The sequence below is a fragment of the Caretta caretta genome, chromosome 18, assembly GCF_965140235.1.
Source record: "Caretta caretta isolate rCarCar2 chromosome 18, rCarCar1.hap1, whole genome shotgun sequence".
Lineage (NCBI taxonomy): Eukaryota > Metazoa > Chordata > Testudines > Cheloniidae > Caretta > Caretta caretta.
This window is the reverse complement of record NC_134223.1, coordinates 15,881,826-15,902,895: the sequence shown is the minus strand read 5'-3', so window position 1 is coordinate 15,902,895 and position 21,070 is coordinate 15,881,826. Positions and strand designations below refer to the sequence as shown.

Below are 21,070 nucleotides of genomic sequence, written 5' to 3'. Positions count from 1 at the left end.
CTTTACTTGAACCTGTCGTGAAGAAGGTCTACTCAGGTGACTGGTAGCTCTGCAGGATGTAGCTCTTCATTTCCAGGGGGCTTTTGGTGTGTTGTTGAGAGTTACTGCCTGGATCTGATTCCCATTGTCTTGGCTCCTTCCTTAGCGTGGCCTTGTCGGGCCCCCTGGGCCGCCGGGCCCCCAGGGACCTCCAGGAGCACCAGGGGCTGAAGTCACCCAGGAAGTCCTGCTGCAGGAGTTCAAGGAGATACTAAAAGGTAAAGGCGCTTGGAGCCGCATGTCTGTCTCTCCTTCTCGCCCGCAAATGTGGCACTTACAGCAGAGTCCCAGGTTAGCAGGAGCTCTTCTTGTTAAGGCCCCGTTTCAGCACAGTGCTTAAGTATGTGCTTAAATCCCATTGACTTGAGTTCACAAAGCCAATGGGGATCTGGGCAGGTGCCCAGCTTAGCTTGTGTGCGGAAGGTTGCAGGATTTGGCCCAAGTCGGTCAACCTTTCCCCCTCTTCCCATCAATGATACTGGGGAGAGGAATGGCTTAGGATGGTCCAGTTAAGTGTAATAGGATGGAATGAACAATATTGCCAATGACACGTGTTCATAAATCAGGAGACAGGTGTAAACATCATAAGACTGGGGGGTGGGGGAGATTGTGAACACTTTTTATTCACCTTCTGGATTTGGAAGCATCAGGGTGCAGTGGGGTCACATTTTCAAGTTTTATCCGTGCAACCATGAGGGCTAGAAACATACTTGTTTATCAAAAAGGAAAGCGCAGATTTTCCCATGATTCCAAGAAGGCCAGGAACTGGCGCTTCAGGAACAACCCCAAACATCGTGAGATTGGTGCTAGAATCATGAGAGTTGGCAACACAGAGCTAAGCCAAGTACCTTTTTGTGCAGCGCAACTGCAATAAAGTTCCAGAGTCAGATCTTTTAGACTGAAATGGTCTGTCCCAAGGGGAGTAGTGAGAGTTCCTTCGACTGGGTCATTTAAATTAGAACTGGAGAAAGCTTTGGAGAACACGTGTAGGGAACAATGTATGGACTAGAAGATGTAAGCAGGTCTGTCCATACTGGCCACGTTACTATTACTATTATTTATTTATTTATTTATTATTTATTTATTATTACTATTATTTATTATTTGTATCGCGCTAACATCTAGGACCCCATTGTGGTAGATGCTGTATAGAAGAAAAAGATGGTCCCTGCCCCAAAGAGTTTATAATCGAGTTTAAGACAGGAAACAACAGAGGGTTACAGATGATCGGTGGGGGAGCACAAGGAAATAAGACCATGCCAGGCAGTGGTCTCAGCAAACTAGCTTCCTAGCTGTTGTCAATTTTTTTTGTAGGCATTATGATAAGGGGGGGATCTGAAGGTGGGACAATGAGGTGGCTTTGCAGATATGTTTGAATGTCATTGGCTGCCAGCATAAAAGTGCCTCAGTGTAAATAAATATTAAAAAAAAAAAAAGTTTTTATTAAAATTGTGTAAATTAGAAAAATGCTCTCTCCTTACTGCTTGGATTGCTTTGTCCAAATCCAAGCTGGCCTCCCATTCAATCTCTCTTCTCTTCAGAAACCATTGAACGGCGGGCATCTCTGGCTGTCTCAGCCCACCCCAGCCAACTGCCCCCACTCCTGCTGTCACTGGAGGAGACCTCGCCCTACAAACGGGTGGAGGAAGCGTTCCACTGCAAACTGAAAGGGCAGGTCATTGTGGACAAGAAGACCCTGGTTGAACTTCAGAACTTCCAGTCGGTGAGCCAATGCCACAGCCTGTACTTGCACTGTCTTACTCAGCTCTTCTGTGATGCCTTTTGCCCGCAGGGCTCTTATGGAGAAAGGGAGAACTGATTCCAGGAACCCATCTTAGGCCTGGCTGCTGGGAGTGAGCACTTGTCTTAACAGCTGGTCATGGTTGGGAGAAGTAACATCTTCGTCCCCACCATGGCCAGTTCTACCCCACTGAAATTAATTGGGTGTTTTGTCATTGACTTCATAGTGAACAAGAGTGAGCACTATATCTGCTTCCTGAGTGCCTACTTTGATCCTAAAACTCCTCCCCTTGCTCACCTCCTACATCCAAACAATTGTCAGTTAGGTCCCCATTGTAGAATCTTTATTACAGCTAATTCTGTTCTGTTCTCTTGTATCTAGGTTCTTACACCATGCTCATCACTGTAGTCTCTGATTGCCTTCCAGTAGTTATTATAAGGGTTTGTCTGCACATGGAGTTATTTAAGACTAGCTATTCCAGATTAACTCCATGTGTGGACACTCTTATTTCCAAATTAGTTAATCAGGAATATCTGTTCCATATTATATTCATATTTTACCCTATCCCGGAATCACTTTCATGTGTAGGTAAGCCCGAAATGGCAGCAAGGACCTTCCTGCACGTTCCAGGCCCCTGGTGTGTATGTATGACTCCAGCAGTTACAAAAATCAGCATTTGATGTTTTGTTCGATGGGTCACACTTTAGATTAAGCTCCCATTTATAAATGGCTTAGGAAGGGTCACTAAAGGGTTAATCAATGTGATAAGGATAGTATAGATATGAGCAGCATGTTACCGATGGTTACAAAGCCATCGGTAGGAGGTGCTATTGATGGTTTTAAACCAGAGTTATAGGCAACCTGTTGGCAGTTGATTACCCATGTATTAAAACATCTATGAATCCTTTATACATTATTTGTAAATGGAAGGGTAATGTAAAGCTTGCCTGTTAGCTACAAAGGTGGGAGAGAGTGCTAATTATTCTCATTATTACAGCTGGGCAAACTTGATGCAGGCACAATGGACATGCAATTCCATGACGCCATTTTTAGAGTCATTTTCCAGAGCCCGACCGAGATTTTTAAGGATCTTAACTGGCAATAAGTAGGGCTGTTGGTTGCCATCAGTCACTCAGTCAACAGTCAGGTGTGTTCATGCTGTTAATTAGTGACTGTGCTGCACCCCAGAAGTGGCTGCATTTGCATGGCAGCTGTACAGACTCCTGTCTATGAAGGGGCCTATCCAACAGATCTTATTCAGATGAGTAGACCCATGGCTAATTGGACTCCTCAGGGCTGCAGGATTAGAGACACAGGTTGTAGACCTGCAGTGGGGACTTCTGAGGCAGGGTGAGACAGCTGCCCAGATTTTCTGCAGGTGCTGGCACAGAAGCAACGTTGTACTTGAAGTGTAGGTTGTACTTGAAGCATCCCAGCGAGAGAGAGGTGCTGCCTTGTTAATTAGGAGTGAGAATGTGAATAGACCTCTTAGCAATCAATGTGTGGGCTGGGGCTTCCCAAGCCTTGTTATCAGCGCAGTGAGTCTGATTACTCCTGGCTCCAGAGCTGATGTGGGAAGGCTGGTAGGTCAGATGGGCCTCTGTGGCCAACGCTTCATTTCCGCTTCTGGACAAGAAGTGCCTGGGTTTAGCTTGTTATCTAAGGCAGTGTCTCTCAACCAGTGGTATGTGCACCCCTGAGGTACGCAGAGGTCTTCCAGGGGATACATCAACTTGTGTAGATATTTGCCTAGTTTTACAACAGGCTATACAAAAAGCACTAGCAAAGTCAGGACAAACTATAATTTTATACAGACAATGACTTGTTTATACGGCTCTATATACTATACCCTGAAATGTAAATATAATATTTATATTCCAACTGATTTATTTTAAATTATATGGTAAAATGAGAAAGGGGGCAATAGTTCAGTAATAGTGTGGCTGTGACACTTTTTTGTATTTTTATGTCTGATTTTGTAAGCCAGTGGTTTTTATTGAGGTGCAACTTGGGGGTATGCAAGACAAATCAGACTCCTGAAAAGGGGTACGGCTGTCTGGAAAGGTTGAGAGACATGGCTCTAAGATATTGCTCTTGGTGATGGCGGACACTCTGAGAGCATCATCTCTGGGGAAGTCGGGGTGAGAAGAAGGAAGCCTATTGTCACTGATTTCATAAAACTAAGATCTCAAGGGTTTGATGCTTACCCAATTAAAGTGGGGAGGGAGCAACTCAGCTCCTGACCCAAAGCCCTTTGAAGGTCATGGAAAGACTTCCATTGGTTTCACTGGGCTTTGGATCAGGACTTAGCTGTTCTAAAGTCTCCAACACTGGAGAGCGTCTCCTGACCTGGGGTGCATTCAGAGGGCAGCAGGGCTTTCTTCTCCCTGAGGCAGAGACTTCATAAGTCCCGTCCCTCTGTACTATAGCGATTCCCCAGTGATATTCCCCGGTCTTACTATATCCTCTCCCCCCCCCCCACACACACACACCTGCTGCTGCTCTTACAGTGCCCTCAATCCTACAGCATCTGAGATGAGCGGGTGGTATTTTTTCCCCTCCCTCTGAGCATTGTCTACAATGCTCCAAGCACTCTGCTCTCCCAAGACCATTGCCTCCCCTGGATGCGTTGCTGGGTGGGATCTGAGTTACTACAGAGAGTTCTTTCTTGGGTGTCTGGCTGGTGAGTCTTGCCCACATGCTCAGGGTTTAGCTGATCGCCATATTTGGGGTCGTTAAGGAATTTTCCTCCAGGGCAGATTGACAGAGGCCCTGGGGGGTTTTCGCCTTCCTCTGAAGCGTGGGGCACGGGTCACTTGCTGGATGATTCTGTGCACCTTGAAGTCTTTAAAAAAACCATGATTTGAGGACTTCAATAGTTCAGACATACGTTAGGGGTTTGTTACAGGAGTGGGTGGGTTAGATTCTGTGGCCTGCATTGTGCAGGAGGTCAGACTAGACGATCATAATGGTCCCTTCTGACCTTAAAGTCTATGATTCTATGATTTTGCACAGGGAAGCTTAGATCAGGCACAGCTTGTAGTGTGCAGTGAAATTCCGGCTTTACGTCTGATTTGACTGAGGTCCAGGGAACATCGCTGGAGTGATGCCAGACTCACCAAGGCTAAGAGGGTTCTCAATGTGATGAGAAGCCTTGGGTAGGTCCAGGAGGAATCCTGGTATCTCTCATGTTTTGAGGTCAGGCTAAACTCATTCTGACAGCTGAATTTTAACACTGGCTAGGCGGTCAGAGGGCTTTGCTGTGACTGCTTCACAGACTAGTTTCCGTGTTCTTATTCTAAGAATCCGTCAATTTAATTTTTAAAAAGAAAATCTTTCCATCAGGCAGCACCCAGCCCACATCTTAAATGATGCTTGATTCCCTATTCCCACCGGCAAGTAAATTACACAGTGCGTGTGAGGCAGGGGGAAAGAGAACCTGAGCTTGGATTGTGGAGGAGGGCTGGCACTAGCTTGTTATTTACATGCTTTGGGGCTGCTTGTTGAAATTAACTGAGAGCAAGTTGCAAATTTCTCGCGGATTACTCCCTGCAGCAATTATGGCAGCTGTGAAATGAGTTGTGCTAATGTCAGGCAGCGAACTCAGCAGGGAGTTATAATTGGTGTGGCGTTTGCTGAAGCATACTGTCCAATGAGTCCTCTTCCTTCCAACATTCCAGATTGTCTGTTTCCCCTCACAAAGAGTAACAAAGCCGCAGAGGACATGAAGAAACAGGAATGTTTTAACGGCAGTAATTTACTGGTGCCTGCAGTTGCCTTCCAAATTCAGCCAGCGGTTTTGGAATTAAGTTGCTTCTTCTGTTAGTTTAATTGCTTTAATGAGAAAGGAATGGAGAAACTCCCTGGCACAGTTCTACCTACACACACGGGGCCTGACTCTCCTCTGCTTACAGGAGTATAGGTCAGGCATCACTCTGTCAGAGACTACGGGGCCACATTGAGATAAAACCAGCAGCAGAGAGAGTAAAGCGCTTTGAGAGCTAGGAAATACAAGTGACTCGCACTTGAGAAATGTTGAGAATGATTTTTATTTCAGTTGGTTTTTATTTTCTTTCTGTTTAAAAACCATAAGAAGAGCTCTCGGGCTCTGTGCGCTCTGCCAGGGATTTAAAATGGCCACCTCCAATGCATGTTTCAATCAGCTCAACCCTTCTACCACACAGCAGCTCTTCATACAAATACCAGCATATCCATATGTCTGCCACCGCTGTGTCACCTCAAAGATGAGGCCAAACAAACAGGCCCTGGAGTGCACTGGAAAAGCTGGGGGCGGGAGGGCATTTGAGGTCCCTGGGGTGCTTACAGAACATCCTCTGTTGGACAGCTCTTCCTTGTTGTATGAAAGGGGATCTCACATCAGTGCGGTGATGGCAACTTTGGCAGTGTATCATGGGGAGAGAGACTTTCTCTAAGATAGGTCTACTCGTGTAAAGTCATAAGCATAAATACCAGGCAGTTCAGTTCTGTCAAGGTTCCTTAGTTCTATGTGGGTCTGGATGTGTGTACAGATAACTTAGATGTGGTACGTGTATTTACATATATAAGCACCGGGACACTCCAGCAGCCGTTCCGCCTGCTAGAATGGTGCAATATAAACCTTGCAGAGGTAGTGGGGATAGCGCCTGTCCCGACGCGTTTAAATTTCACATAATGCCCTTGTGGTGGAGGCAGAGTCTCTGAGTAATTTGCTTTGTTGGCCCATCAAAGCTGTTTCTGATTCTCCCTGACTCCAGCCAAACCGATCTTGAGTGGGCCAAAACTAACAATAAACACGTCGCATTGAGTTTATTTTAGCTTAAATCAGATAATCCGCTGTGAGTCTGACTTGAGACCACTTCCTTGCGCCAGGAGACGCTGTGCTTCGCTCGAGTTTTGCCTGCTGTTTTCCTCTCGGATCCAAACTCTGAAGAAAATTAAGCTAAATATAGATTCCGTAAGAACTCAGCAAGGCTGTGCAGTGCTGCTGGCGTGAGAGAATCAGTCCTGTCTTATCAAAGCCTAGAGTGGTAGGAAACCTCTGGAGGCCCTGTGTTATTGTCTCCTCTGTGTCTGCATCACAAAACCCACACACAGCTTGGCACTGCAGAGACCCAGGACTGCCGTAGCGGGGGTAAGGCTGGTCAGGAGACTCGGGAGCACTAGGGAGTCCCAGGACTGGAACAGTAGGGGGCACTACAAGTTCAAGATGTCAGTTCTTGGCAGAGCGAAGGGGCTCCAAGGACTGGAAGAGGGGGCGGCAGTACTGGTGTTGGAAGGGGGGGATGCAGTACTAGAATAGCAGAGAGTCTGGGGCAAAGTGCATCAACAGAGCTGCGTGGGGGAAACCTGCACAGCACTCAGCTGCCTACACCTGATACTGGCCAGTTCTTTTAAATCCTCCCCTTTCCTGGGCATGAAATCCACACAGAAGAAGAGCCCTGCCCATGATAGGATAAGTTTCTAGGGAGAAAGGAGAGGCCTGGCAATCCCTTCCCAACCTTCACACTCATCTGCTCCTCGCTCACACACACTTTTTCTCCCTGCGATGGGTAGAGATAACGATGGTTCTGATTGCTGGGGGATTTTGTTCAGCCGTTCAAGGTTTGCTGTTCTTTTTTTTTCCCCTATAGCCTTTGGCCAAAGGAGCTTTCCTCCGGGGATCAGGCTTGAACCTGGCGACTGGGCGCTTCACAGCAACTGTGTCTGGCATCTACCAGTTTTCAGCCAACGTTCACATTGGTGAGTGTTGTCCACTGGAACCTCTTCCAGTTTGGCATGGTGAGGGACTCTGGAGCTCCTCAGACTGCCTCATGGAGGCTATTCAATCTGAAGCATGTGTAACGACCACCCATTGGCATGAGTCGTCGGTATCATACACTTGAGCTAGCAGAGTAACTCCATTAGGTGGCAGCAGCAGTAGGGTGTTATCCTCTAGCGACCAGCCACTAATGGTATGGGAGGCATGGCATGCACTTTGCCACTGTATTACATAGGGGTTACACCATGTCAGGGTTCCTTCCCCACTCTGAACTCTGGGGTACAGATGTGGGGACCCACATGAAAGACCCCCTAAGCTTATTCTTACCAGCTTAGGTTAAAACTTCCCCAAGGCACAGATTCCTTTCTTGCCTTCGGATCACTGCCACCTCCAAGTGATTTAACAATCAGGGAAAGGACCACTTGGAGTCCTATTCCCCCAGAATATTCCCCCAAGCCTACACCCCCTTTCTTGGGGAAGGCTTGAGCATATATTCTCACCAATTGGTTACAAAGGGACTACAGACCCAAACCCCTGGGTCTTAGAACAATGGAAAAATCAGTCAGGTTCTAAAAAAGAAGGATTTTATTTAAAGAGATAAAGGTAAAAGAATCACCTCTGTAAACTTGGGCTGGTAGTTAACCTTACAGAGTAGCAGAAAATTCAAAGAGCACAGAGGAACCCCCTCTCTAGCCTTAGTTTCAAAGTTACAACAAAACTGGGATAAACCTCCCTCTAGCAAAGGGAAAATTCACAAGTTGAGAAAACAAAGATAAACTAATACCCTTTGCCTGGCTGTTACTTACAAGTTTGAAATATGAGAGACTTGTTTAGAAAGATTTGGAGAACATGGATTGATGTCCGGTGCCTCTTAGTCCCAAGAACAGACAGTCCTCTCTGCTACCATAGGATGGTGCAGTCTAACGAAGGGATGGCATTTCATAACTCTACAGACATTTTCCTGCCTGTCTATAGGTAACTGTGCATCAGACCTTTACGTGGTTTTTGGTGCTGGCTGGAGCTGGCTGAATTATTCAGAGTGAACAATTTCCCCATTGACTCTCCAGAAAGCACAGTGTCCATGGACAGTAGATCACAACCTTGACTCATTTTTTTGCCAGTTGGAATTTTCTGGCAGGGCTTTCATATGAATGTGTTTTGCCCTTGGGATTGCTCAGGAACTCTTCTCTGAGAATAGCTGTGTGAATTCGCTGTCTGAATGGCAGAGGACTTTCTCGGACTGGGTGGCTCTAACTCTTTACCAGCTGTCCTGCTGCCGCCCAAAATAAATCTCGTTTCTTAATCAGCCAAATCTCGGTTATGGGCCCTAAATTCACTTTCGTATGAAGAGAACTTGTCCTCCATGAATGATTGTGGAAAGCATGGGCTGGGCGTGTGCAAACAGAGTCAAACACGGCTAAATTGAAAGGACATTCAGAACCCACCAAAATGTTCACTGATGCTTTTTCCTTTTATTCACTCAACAGTGGTAAAGGGCAGTTCAATGAGAAACCGGGGGGTACTTCTCTTATGGAACCATGACATGCTGCTTACAGCCTAACGTGGTTGAAGATTCGCCATGTTGTAGAGGGAATTTGTTTGTTTTTCTTTCTTTCTTTTCATGGTTTGCTTCTTTCCAAGACCACAGTGAGCTGAAGAGCAAAGTGCAGCTCCGAGCCAGAGACAACGTCCGTGTGCTGATCTGCATCGAATCCCTCTGTCATCGATACACGTGAGTCACTGCAATGCGGTTGTTAACCTGTCACAAACTGCCCCTTTCTCAGCTACTTTTGGCAAATGCCATGGATACCCTCTGTGAATGCGGGACAAATCAAAAACCTACTGGACCAAACATCTCAAAAGGCCCAGGGTGTTGATCCTTTCAAATTCAATAAACAGAATGGCTATTACCCCTGGATCTCCTAACAAATAAAGCACTCATCCCTCCTCTATGCTGTCAGGGTTCAAGGCTATGATGAGCTATGGCAATGTTGTCTAGTGCCTGGGGGAGGGGACACCAAATCGGGACTGGAGTCTTTGTGGGCTAGTTAATGAATTTGAATGCATGGACTCTATGAGCAATGGGGCCAGGATTTTGAAGTCGATGGGAGTTTTGCCATGGTAATGAGACCAGGGTTTCCATATTGCTGCTGTGTGAGATGAGACAAAGGAAACTGACCTTCTTCTTAGCCCTATGGCTTTTGGCCTCTCTTCAGGGCTGGGGTGAATCCATCCATGTGGCAGTTTTAACTGAAGCTGCCTGACTTATTACCTGATCTGCTCGTTAGACAATAGAGGCCTTTGATTTTCATCACTGCCCATGTGAGACCTTTACAAGCCCTCAAGAAATTCACGAAAAGGCATTTCAGACTTAGATGAAAAACAGCGAGAGAGAGTTTTCTTGAATTGGCCCTAATAAAAGCAGTGAGAGGAAATTTCAGGGGGAACTTCGGCCCAAGTAAACTTGGCAGGTGGACAACGTAATATATTTTGTACTTGCCCACAAGGAGCATCAGCCTTGCTGCCCTACCAGATGAGATCATAGATATAACATGTTGCCTCCGTTACTGCATGGCACTCTCTCTTGGGATGGCTGAGGGGTGTGTTATTAAAGCCGTGGGATACTGCTCACCAACCTCTCCCTTGGTCAGAAAGGCAGCATTCCAGCAGCAACCTGGGGCTGCAGAACTCGGCTATGCAAAGCGAGATCACTGTTAATTTTATAATGCCATGGTTGCCCTTCTATGAAAGCTCTGAATCCAAGGTCACCTAGCAATTCATGAGTATCTCTAGGCTGCACTTTATAGTCACTCAGAACATCTCAGCAAGGCTAGAACTCAGGTCCCCCTGTTCCAAATATTGAGTCCCCTACCACCTGAGTAAGCAGAGAACCTCTGTTAGTAGCATAAGGGCTGATACACAGGTAAGCAGTACGAACACCATCCAGGAGAGGAGCTTCCCCCCTTCAGCTTTAAAAACATGATTTTCTACCACTTGAGCCACTAGCTGGCAGCACTATTAGACTCTTTTCTTCTTCTGTGGACTAGTCACTAAAGAAGGACAAAGATCCATGATCTTCTAGTGTGGGTTATATAAGCACCTACGCATAAACATGCCCCAGTCAGAACATTCATGGGTGGTGTTTGTTGTGGCAGAGAGAGTTGGTTTTTGTTTCCTCAGAACTGAGAGTGAATTGCTGAGCTGGTGCCTTTTCCCATTGATCCCCAGCTTTGCTAGCTACAGGAAGGCTTTTTGCCATTCCATAATTGCTGAAAAAATGTATGCTCCACCCTATGAGAGATCCTGACCAAAAAAACCTTCAAACAAACTTTTTTCCTATTGGATTGAGGTGCCCGGCACCAATCCGAAGCTTGTGATCTTGAGCCGAGAAAAAGTGACTTTGATCTTTAAGACTAATCGCTTAGGGTGAAATTCATCCCTGTGCAGGTCAGCACAAGGGCTATGCCCCACTTAAATCCTATTTTGAGGACTGATCTTCTGCAGAGGGGTACATTTCATATGAATTAGGGATGCTCTAGTTCAACCAGAAGCCATGCCCTTGATGTAGGAATCACTGGGTGAGGTTGTCTGGCCTGTGTTACACAGGATGTCAGACTAGATGATCAACATGTTTCCTTCTGGCCTTAAAATCTATGAATCCTGGGTGATTAGCTGACATGAAAGCATGTTTCCTCTTTCCCCACCATGCACACGGAGAGGTCCATTCATCTTCATCTGTATCCTTGGGCATGGGACACTCCAGGAGGCAGGATAATGGATCTGATGGACTAATTATCTGACTGGTTTAGAAATCCTTGTGAACTAGACTTCACCAGGGATGAATTTTGTGCCCAAAGAACCCCCTGGGAAATAGGATCTGTCTTCGAACAGAAACTTGGTCAGGCTCTTGAGCTTTGTGTACATTTTCCCATGAGCTCTTACTGCTTGTCAACGGATGGTGCTAACCATTGTGTGTACCTAAGTAAATATTCGGTGTGTCCTCGACAAAATGGGCTAGAATTGAATTTGGCCGAGGGGGCTGAGCCGAGAGAATGATATAAAAGTGTCAGAAAGATACTGTGTTTCCAGGAGGCAGAAATGAGATTATGGGTCTGAAATACAGGCACTGCTGTGGCTTTTACAAGTTTTATTAGCTGTAAATGGAGTTCCTTCCCTGCCCTGCCTTCAGACAACCCACACCCACAAACTGCTTCCTAAATGTAATAACATAAGTGCCCTGCTAAACCCTGGGGATGTACAAGTTGTCATTATGGTAACCGACCCAACCCACGGGCCTATCAATCTTTCCGAGGAAAGCCTCCCACAAACGCATCCCTCAGACTTCACTGCACATGTGCAGAGTGGTGCTAGCATGTTAATTTGGGGTCAGGGAGACTATGGTTTTATTATTTCACCTGCAGCCCATCTGGATAGAGCTTAGCATCTCAATGATGCTGTCCTTCAAAATGCTAGACCGATCAGGAGGGTGGGTGGGTGTAGAACAGGTGATAGTTCCTGATGCTAAATGTGCCAGGACCTCTATAAAAGCATGTCCCCCCCCAGGCACCCATGGTCACTGGGATAAAGACACGGAGAGACCCCGCCTTGCAAACTGAACCCCATAACTCAGGGTGAGCATTGAGTTTTGATATGGTGCCAATGATTGTTAAATTCAGTGGCCCCCTTAGTATATGCCAGGCCAGGGAGGACTTACAAGAGATGTCATACTGTTCCTCAGCGACCGAAATAAAAACCCATACCATAAAAAGACTCTGGGGTAGAATGTTCTAATATGCCTCAGTGATTTAGGAGTCCACGTCCCATTTTCAAAAGTGACTTTGGAGCCCACGTCTCTCAGAAAGTCAATGGACTCCTGAGGGCCTACGTCGCTAGGACGCCGACATCGCCCCTAGTGAAGAGCATCAGAAAAACAATTACTAGAATCTGGGGTGGGAGGGAAGTGCACGTACACTGTTCTCTTTGCAGGATCAGGGCCAACGTGTGCGTACAGACACAGGCTCCGTTCTCACCAGCCAAACGAGTCGCCAAGGCCCTTACAACCATTATCTCTGAAAAGGCAGGCTTCTCCCTAGGGAGCTCGGACAAACATACAAACAGGCCTGGCATTTTGCCCGGCAGAGGGCAGTGCTTCTCCCCGAGGGCAGCCAGTCCCTTTCAGGGTTCGCTCTGGTCGCTTTTCACCGTCGGAGGATTCCTGTTTAGAACTTTCCAGGGTTGCTAGACCCGCCCCAGCCCACCTGCACTATTTGCCCCAATTGTAGCGAGACTTGGGCAATTAGAGCACTGAAAATGTGTCAATAAAACAACGTTACGGGTGTGACTTAAAGCCACTAACGCCATTAAGCGTGTTGCCGAGCTGGAACCTCCACTTTCCCTGCCCTGTGCCTGGGATGGTTGTAAATGGGATCGACCTCGCCTCAACTTTATTAGAGAATGAAATTGAAATGAAGCCTCGTACCTAAATACCAGGTGTCGGTCCTGTGTTTCATTGGGCTGTGGAAAAGACTCGGTTGGTGCCCAAGTACCCATTAGTAACCAAGGTAACGATGAGTGCAGAACGCCTGCTGACCTGCTGGAAAGGCGAGGATCTTGCTAACCAGGGCAGCGTTGTTTTGCGGTCTGCTGTAGAGTGGTCCTTGGTGATTTCAGGGCTCAGAAAAGTGAGGAGCTGATGGGGCCTAAATGAGGGATGAGGGGAAATGTTTCCCCCAAATGTTTTACTGGCCCACTCTGGGCAGCTGCAGGACTCAGAGCCTCCCACTTCTGGACCCACTCCCCACACTTTTTTGTATGTGGTTGCATGACCTGAACCAGCTAGAATCAGGCATCTGAGCAAGCTTCCTTCATAAGTGCTCAGTGCATCTCTCTCCCAGCCTGCAGCTTAGCCTTAGGGTGACCAGATGTCCCGATTTTATAGAGACAGTCCTGATTTTTGGGTCTTTTTCTTATATAGGCTCCTATTACCTCCCACCCCCGTCCCGATTTTTCACATTTGCTGTCTGGTCACCCTCCCTGGCCTCTCCTTGCTGTCTTACCATCCTCTCCCTACTAATTATATTTTGGGTGCAGGACTCATTCCCTTAGCCCTGAGACTCTTATGGGCAGAGACTGCCCGTCACACTGTCTCTCGAATACTTTTATTAGGTGGGAAAATGTTCCTGATGGAAGAACCCGAATGGTGGCCAAGGTATTTTTCAATGGAACCCTCAGCCAGTGGGTATCAGTGGTATCATCTGAAACTCTCAGCCTATTGGTGTTGCTCTCTGAGGGCGAAAGGCTATTTTTACTTCCACTATGATGCTGGGGTGCCAGTTGTTCCCATGATTTGCTCTCTTAATAGTGTGGCAGAAGATGGATCTGAGGACTTTTTTTCAATGCCCCATTATCATGGTATCTGAGCCTCACAATTCTTTGTGCCTTTACCCTCACAGTGGTACCTTGGTAAGGTATGGAAATAGGACTATCCCCATCTTTTCATCTCCAGCACAGTGGCTTGCTCTGGGTCGCGCAGGGCGTCTGTGGTGGAGCAGGAAATTGAACCCACGTCTTCTGAGTCCCACATCAGCACCCTGACCGCTGGACCATCCTGCGTCTCTTGGAACAGCTGAGTTCCATTTCCAGTTTTAGTTCCAGTTCCCAGTGCACATGGAGCTGTCCTGGATTTCCCCAGGCATGTTTTCAGTGGTTTTTAAACTAGAGTGACCAGACAGCAAGTGTGGAAAATTGGAACAGGGGGTGGGGGGTATTAGGCGCCTATATAAGACAAAGCCCCAAATCTTGGGACTGCCAAATCTCGGGACTGTCCCTATAAAATCGGGACCTCTGGTCACCCTATTTTGAACTGAGCTCTCCTTACTCAATGTCCTTTTTGGATTTATTGGGCCCAGGAGACCATTATCCTTGTTTATTTAAAAGGCTTGATAGTTTCAGAGCCACAGGCACTTGGGCCTGATTGTCACTTAATGCCTTTTAGAGAGGGGAAGACAGATAACCCATTTGTAAAAATTAAAAAGGGTGGGGAGCTCTCCTCCCTTATCAGGTTCTCCACACTCCTGACTGCTTTGATGAAGGCACTTGTCTTGAGAGAAAACAAAGTGCTTTTCATCAGGGAGGCTCACTCACCTCCCTCAAGGACCTTGTCTGTCTGTCTCTCCACACTACAGCATCAGCCTTGCGAGGAGCAATCAAGTATTGAAAAATGGCTGTCAACAGCAGATCTCTTTTGACACGGCTGTCGCGAGCAAGGCTGGTGCAAGGCTACCTTGTTTTCGTGGATTTTCTTCTGAGAGCTTAGCCAAAACATGCCACAGACTAATCCTTCCCCCAACTAGGAAATTAGGCCAGATATCATCGAGAGCACTGCAACCTTCTAGGATATGGCGCAGCTGTCTTCAACTGTAATTTATGGCCACAAGCCCTGGTCCTGCAAAGGGGAGCCACGCAAGGCAAGCAGACCCATCCACACATGCAGTCCCACTGAGGCTGGTGGGATGCCATGCTTAGCGTAAGGGTCCTTTTTATAGGACTGGAGCCATAACATGGTGAGGGCCTTTGGCTCTAAGTAGCAGCTGCCATGACCCCTGCCTTGTTCTTGCTTAGTCAGAACTGATCGAAGGCTTAATCACCACTCCGTAGATTAGAATAAGATCCTGTAGGGCCATGTCCACTAGGAGGCAGAGCTGTGTTTCCACTGGGTGTCTACCATGGCCCTCTTCGAATGGTGTTGAAAACGGTTGTCCCATCAGGGTCGTTCTACAGCAAAGCCTGGCAAATGCCAGGTTCTAGCAGAGGCTGTTCTCGCTCTCTGACAATGGGTGAGGACCCGACTGTCCCTTGGAGTGGTGAGAGAATGGGAGGAGGGGTAGGGGAGCTTTTCTGTCATTATGGGACCTGTTCGGACGAGCATTCTGCTGGCACTGGGTGAACTGCAACCGAAGCCAGCCTGTGGAATTTGCTAGGGATGCCTGCTTATGCAGTCATTTGTTTTAGGGAGCTGAAAGAGCCTCGGGGCTTCCAGCTGAGACTGGGCGAGAGAGGGAGGGTGAGAGAGATTAATGAAGGAAAGTTCCGGCCCAGGTTTGGCATTTGGTAAGATATGACACACAGAAGTAACTCCCTAGTCGGCTCTTGGTGCCAAGCGGTTTGTGCTCTCTGGGGCAAATAGTCCCCTACGCAAGTTATCTCCCTGTCTGAGGGCTGGAAACGCCATGTGTAGGCACTCGCTGTGTTTCTTCACCACCTCGCTGTGGAAAGGAGCGGGGTGGGGTTGGCCTCACGGGGGAAGAGGCTGGAGGTGCGACCCACTGAACAGGGAAGATCTGGGAGGATCCAGCCAGGTGGAGGCCATGTGTCTCTGTCCTGCTTCCTACCTCCATGACATGCTGTTGGGATGGAGCTGTGCTCCTGTGGATTATCCCCGTAACCTCCCCTCAGGGAGTGTTTTAGAGCATGCAGGGTGACATGGAGGGACAATGCTGGCTAGGTGATACAGAGCTTTCCAAACAGGCTCTGACTTATTGGCACTCGGAGGATGGTCTGGCCCTTGGAAATGATTTTCTGTCCATTACGATTGGGCCTGTTAAAAACACCAGGCCAACATATCCCTCCCATCCAAAGAGCAGGCTCCCACTACAGTGCACTCTTTTCCATGAACATACTTTTCTTTGTGACCATCATGCCTACAAAGCAATTAATAAACAAGGAGCAATAAAAGGATGCCATAGAACCTCCCACCCATAGTGCTTGGCAAACTTGACAAGCTGATTGGAAGCAGAGTCACTTCACTCATCACTGAAATGCAGCTGGTTCTTGGGTGGAAGGAGGCAGCAGTTTAGGAGCAAACAGCAACACTGCATGATGGTTCAAGAGAGAGGAACAATAGCGTTTCCAGTGGAAACCACAGGGGGTGTTTTCAGATTTCATCTGAAGGATGGCACCTGCAGCTCACCCCCTTCTCATTAAGGTAACCAACAAACAAACAAATGCCAAAACAAAGCTCACCTCCCTTCTTACCTTAATGTTACCCCCCTTCTCTGCTTCTCTAACACTACTTTAATGTTACCTCAGTTTCCCGATACTGTCTGGGGCTTCAGGAGAGTATGTTCTATCACCTTAAAAGTGTCTCCATTCTTCCTAAAGAGGCTTTCTTTCCTGGAAACACTCCCTGCATTCAGGGGATTGACCGCTTCTTAACCTTACATGTGTTCCATCACCCAACTTTGTGTGTAGTCGATAAATATAAATGATCATTCAGACCACAGTGACCAGTTAGTCTAAATATGAGCACGTCACTGGTCCTTTACGAACTTTGGAGTTGTGCATTATCCTCTATTTCAGGGCACGCTTCATGGACTCTTCTTCCTCTCTTCTCCTTGGTCCACAATTCATGTCATTCCTTTTTTGATGTGTTTTTTTTTTCTTCACTAAAATTCTAAATTCCCGCTTAGTCAAAGGAATCTTTTTATATCAATGTCTCCATATTTTAAAGCATTTTTCACTTCCTTATCTGCCACTTCTTTACCAGGTATCCCTACAAATGCTGGAATCCTTGGTAGTAATATGTTCACCCGGTTCACATGGTTTCGATGTCCAAACATCCTAACTATGTTGTCAAAAACAATATTTCATTTATTAGATCACGCCTGCTTTCTGAGGTACCCTGGGAATGGCCAGAGTTCCTGGTGACGAATCTGAAAAGATAACATCGGTGGTAGGCCGGATATCCCTTATCTAGTTCAGTGCTAACATTAGTCCCACCAATTCAGCTATCATAACGGCTACAAAATTAGATCTTCTTTTAGGTTTCTTAACTCCATTCTCAGGGATGCAAAAGACTGTTTCCACTCAATGTATTTTTTTCAATTTAGGATTCGCCTGTGTCTGTGTGTGTGTGTGTGTACATATGGCAATGGTGACTTCATTTGCCATATATAAATGGATACACTTTACCTGCGCTGTTGTCCACAAATATCGAGGTGTATTGCCCAGCCTGTATGTTCAAAACAAAAGGGGGGAAAGGAATTGGATACGGCTACCCAGTGTGTAAGGGAAAGCGAAAAGCAGAAAAGGCTGTTGTTAGGCTGGACTCGGGACACCAGGACGGGGTGGTTTCAGGGAGCTGCTCAAATAAGCTTTTGTAGGTTAAAACCCACTTCATCTGATGAAGTGGGGTTTAGCCCACAAAAGCTTATGCCCAAATAAATTTGTTAGTCTCTAAGGTGCCACAAGGACTCCTCGTTGTCACCCCAGGGTTTCTTGCAGCTCCCTCTGAGGCACCTGGACTAGATGGACTACTGGTTTGATCCAACATAGCAATGCCTACGCCAACACTGGTTCCCCACCCCGGGAGTGTGGAAGCTCTTTGAGAAGGGGAGGACTGTGACTTAAGCTGGACGTCTGTGTTTCTGCGAGGGTGTTTAGCTGATGTGACCAACTGGCTGAGTTAATGTGCGTATTCTGTTCTTCTTTGGCTGCTGTTTAGATCTTTGGAAGTTATTGCTGGTCTGGAAAGTAACAGCAAGATCTTCACTGTTTATGTGCATGGGTTGCTACAGCTACAGGTAAGAGGGCTTGGAAGATAACGATGATACAGTCCGCACTCATTCAGTACGCAGTGTAGTTGTTTTGGTCCCAGGATATTAGCGGGACAAGGCGGGGGAGGTGATATCTTTTCCGGGGCCAACTTCTGTTGGTGAGAGAGACACGCTTTCGAGCTTACATGGAGCTTATTTCACTCACACACACACACACACACGTGCATGCACACACATGCACACTTTTCTGTCTCACGGAGGATGGTGGGATCACAGAGACCCAAAGCCGCAAAGGTATTTAGGCTCCTAGCTTCCTTTGTGGAGTTGGGCAAGAGTGCTTTATAGCATAGGCGCTGACTTCGTCTCTACCCAGGGGGTGCTCGACCCCACCCCCGCCCCAGACCCGTCCCCACTCCACCTCTTCCTCCAAGCCCCTGGCTCTTCCCGCTCTGCCACAGGCCCAGCCCCCTCCACCCCTTCCCCCAGGCCTCCACCCCACCTCGCCTCTTCCCACCCAGTTATTCCTCTTCCCCTGAGCGTGCCCCATCCCCGCTCGTCCCCCTCCCTCCCAGCACCTCCTGCACGCCGCGGAACAGAGAGCGGGAGGAGTTGATCAGCGGGGCCAGTGGCAGGTGAGAGGCACTGGTGTGGGGGGCTTGGCTGATGGCCTGGAGCACCCACGGAGTCAATGCCTTTGCTTTATAGGCATTATTGAATTAAGATTCTCAACTCAACTCCCTTCCCCTCCCTTTCACCCCCGATGTCGTAGGGAAGTGTTATTAACTTCATTTTAGGATTAAGGTCCCATGAAATTAAATGGTCACCCAGGGAGTCTGGGTCAGGGCTAGAAACAGAAACCTGATCTCCTGGGTCCAAGTTCCCAACTTTAACCACACAATTAATCTTCCTCCTACAAAACTGTGATATTAATTATAGTAAATACATAAACTCTTCATCCAGCCATTTCACAGGGCTTTACCAAAGTGGTTAAGTATCATCATCCCGATTTCATAGAAGGGAAACTGAGGCACAGAGCGCCACCTGTCCCAGGTCACCCAGCAAGACAGTGGCAGAGTAAGGAATAGTCATCTGATTGGCGCTTGGCTGCTCTAACCGCTGGACCGCACTGCTTCCACAGTCTAACCATGTCAAGCCCAGAAACGTGTACAAATAGAACTGAATAGTAACAAGCTAGAAACACAATGCTGCAATGAAAATATTTGACCAGCTCCCTAAAACCACCCCGTTCTGGTGTCCTGAGTCCAGCCTAACAATAGCCTTTGTTGCTTTTCGCTTTCCCTTACACACTGGATAGCTGTATCCGATTCCTTTCCCCCCTTTTGTTTTGAACATACAGGCTGGGCAATACACCTCGATATTTGTGGACAACAGTGCAGGAGCCCCCATCACCATTCAGAATGGATCGGATTTCATGGGCATGTTTATGGGCGTCTAACCTGGATTCCCACCACAGGTTGGGTGGGGAAGGACATGACTCAAGGAGCCTTGCAACATACATCTTACTGAAGAACCCTTTAATCTGACCCGAGAGGACTGCTGCCTGTTACCCATTGGCATCTATTTTTAATACAGTGAAGTAAAGAGCCTTTCCTTCTGCAGACACTCAACTTGCTTTTCAAAGGTTGCTGCTTTTAAATGTCTACATCAGTTCTGCCTACAAATATATTTTAAATAATAATAATAATAATTAAAAAAAGAACTGTATATTATTTAAATTGTCTGTGCTTACCAAAAGCGCACAGCGCAATATACCAAGGTCTGGAAGGGTTACATTGTAACTATCTGTATAACACGATAGCGCTTGTATCCGGCGTGTCTTGGGGATCAATGGGTTTGGTTTGAGTTTCTTTGCAAACTATCTAACAAAGCAAATATATATATATATATATATAGACGGATTCTGTGTATTTGGGAGGAAGAAGATAGGGATTTTCCAGCAAACTCTGCAGATGTCACGCTCTGGACAAGTCGAAAGCCCCACTTTCCGTCCTGGATGACTGATACACAGCGTGCTGACTGCTTTATCTAACATCAAGCCCGAGTGTTGCCCAGTGTAATTCTGGGGGCCCAAGGATGAAGTGACATTGTTACTTTATTTCCAAGGAGTTCCTTAATCTCTTGACAAAGCTGAACGTTTCATATTGGCCGCGTGATTACTTTTTTATGTTAGGGTAAGACAAACAAGCAAGGGCAACAGTTCTGGCCAACTCTCTGCTTCCCTGATATTCTTATGTTTTAATAAGATATATATGTATTTTTAGTCACATCCATATATGCAGCATCCCCTGGGCCCCACATATTAAGTTGTAAACATGTCAGGAGCACAGTTGCTGGTTGCCAACAGACCTGGAAAAGGCTGGGGACTGGAGGCCCCAGACTGGCAGTGTGAAAGTTGTCTTTTTGTATGGTGCTAATTTGGTGATGAAAATATCTGAGCAACAACAAGGAGTGCAACTCCCCTCCCTATAAAAGGCACCATTGAAATCCCACCTATTCCCTACTTTTAGGTATTAAGTGCTTCAAAGGCCTTGTAAATGTCACCTGGAAGGCACCAAATGAGAAGGTCACAGGATCAGGGCTTGTCCAGACCCCAGTTTGCAAAGGTAGGTGCATAATAGGTCCTGCCCCTCCCAAATTCCATGGTTGCCTGGCGCTAAGGTGTGAAATCCTGATGCAGGTGAAGTCAATGGGAGTTTTGACTTCAATGGGGCCAGGATTTCACCCATGATCTGGAGACTCAGATAACCTTTGAGGTACATAAAAGCTCACTGGATGCACCTGGGTGTTGATTCCAGAGTCAGTAGATGGGATTTGGATGTTTTGTTAATGCAAACTCTATAGAAAAATGGCCCTGACAGATAACTCTAAAGAGATCCTGGCAAGGCAAAGAATGGGATCGATGTGCCTTTTAACATTGATCTAAACTGATGATAAAATAAATGAGAGATTCCAAATACC

At 47.0% G+C, this 21,070-nt stretch overlaps 1 protein-coding gene across 2 annotated transcripts in view; it reads left to right on the top strand.

The window, feature by feature from the left end:
• The window catches only part of C1QTNF12 (C1q and TNF related 12), a 39,879-nt gene extending 18,811 nt beyond the window's left edge, over positions 1-21,068 (top strand). For both annotated transcript variants that reach the window (XM_048825156.2, XM_048825155.2), the window contains 6 exons: positions 146-257; positions 1,581-1,762; positions 7,411-7,519; positions 9,180-9,270; positions 18,040-18,118; positions 19,449-21,068. In XM_048825156.2, coding sequence (XP_048681113.1) covers positions 146-257; positions 1,581-1,762; positions 7,411-7,519; positions 9,180-9,270; positions 18,040-18,118; positions 19,449-19,547 — 672 coding nt within the window. In that variant the 3' untranslated portion in view covers positions 19,548-21,068. The remainder of the gene's footprint in view (positions 1-145; positions 258-1,580; positions 1,763-7,410; positions 7,520-9,179; positions 9,271-18,039; positions 18,119-19,448) is intronic.
• Positions 21,069-21,070: the final 2 nt, after the last annotated feature.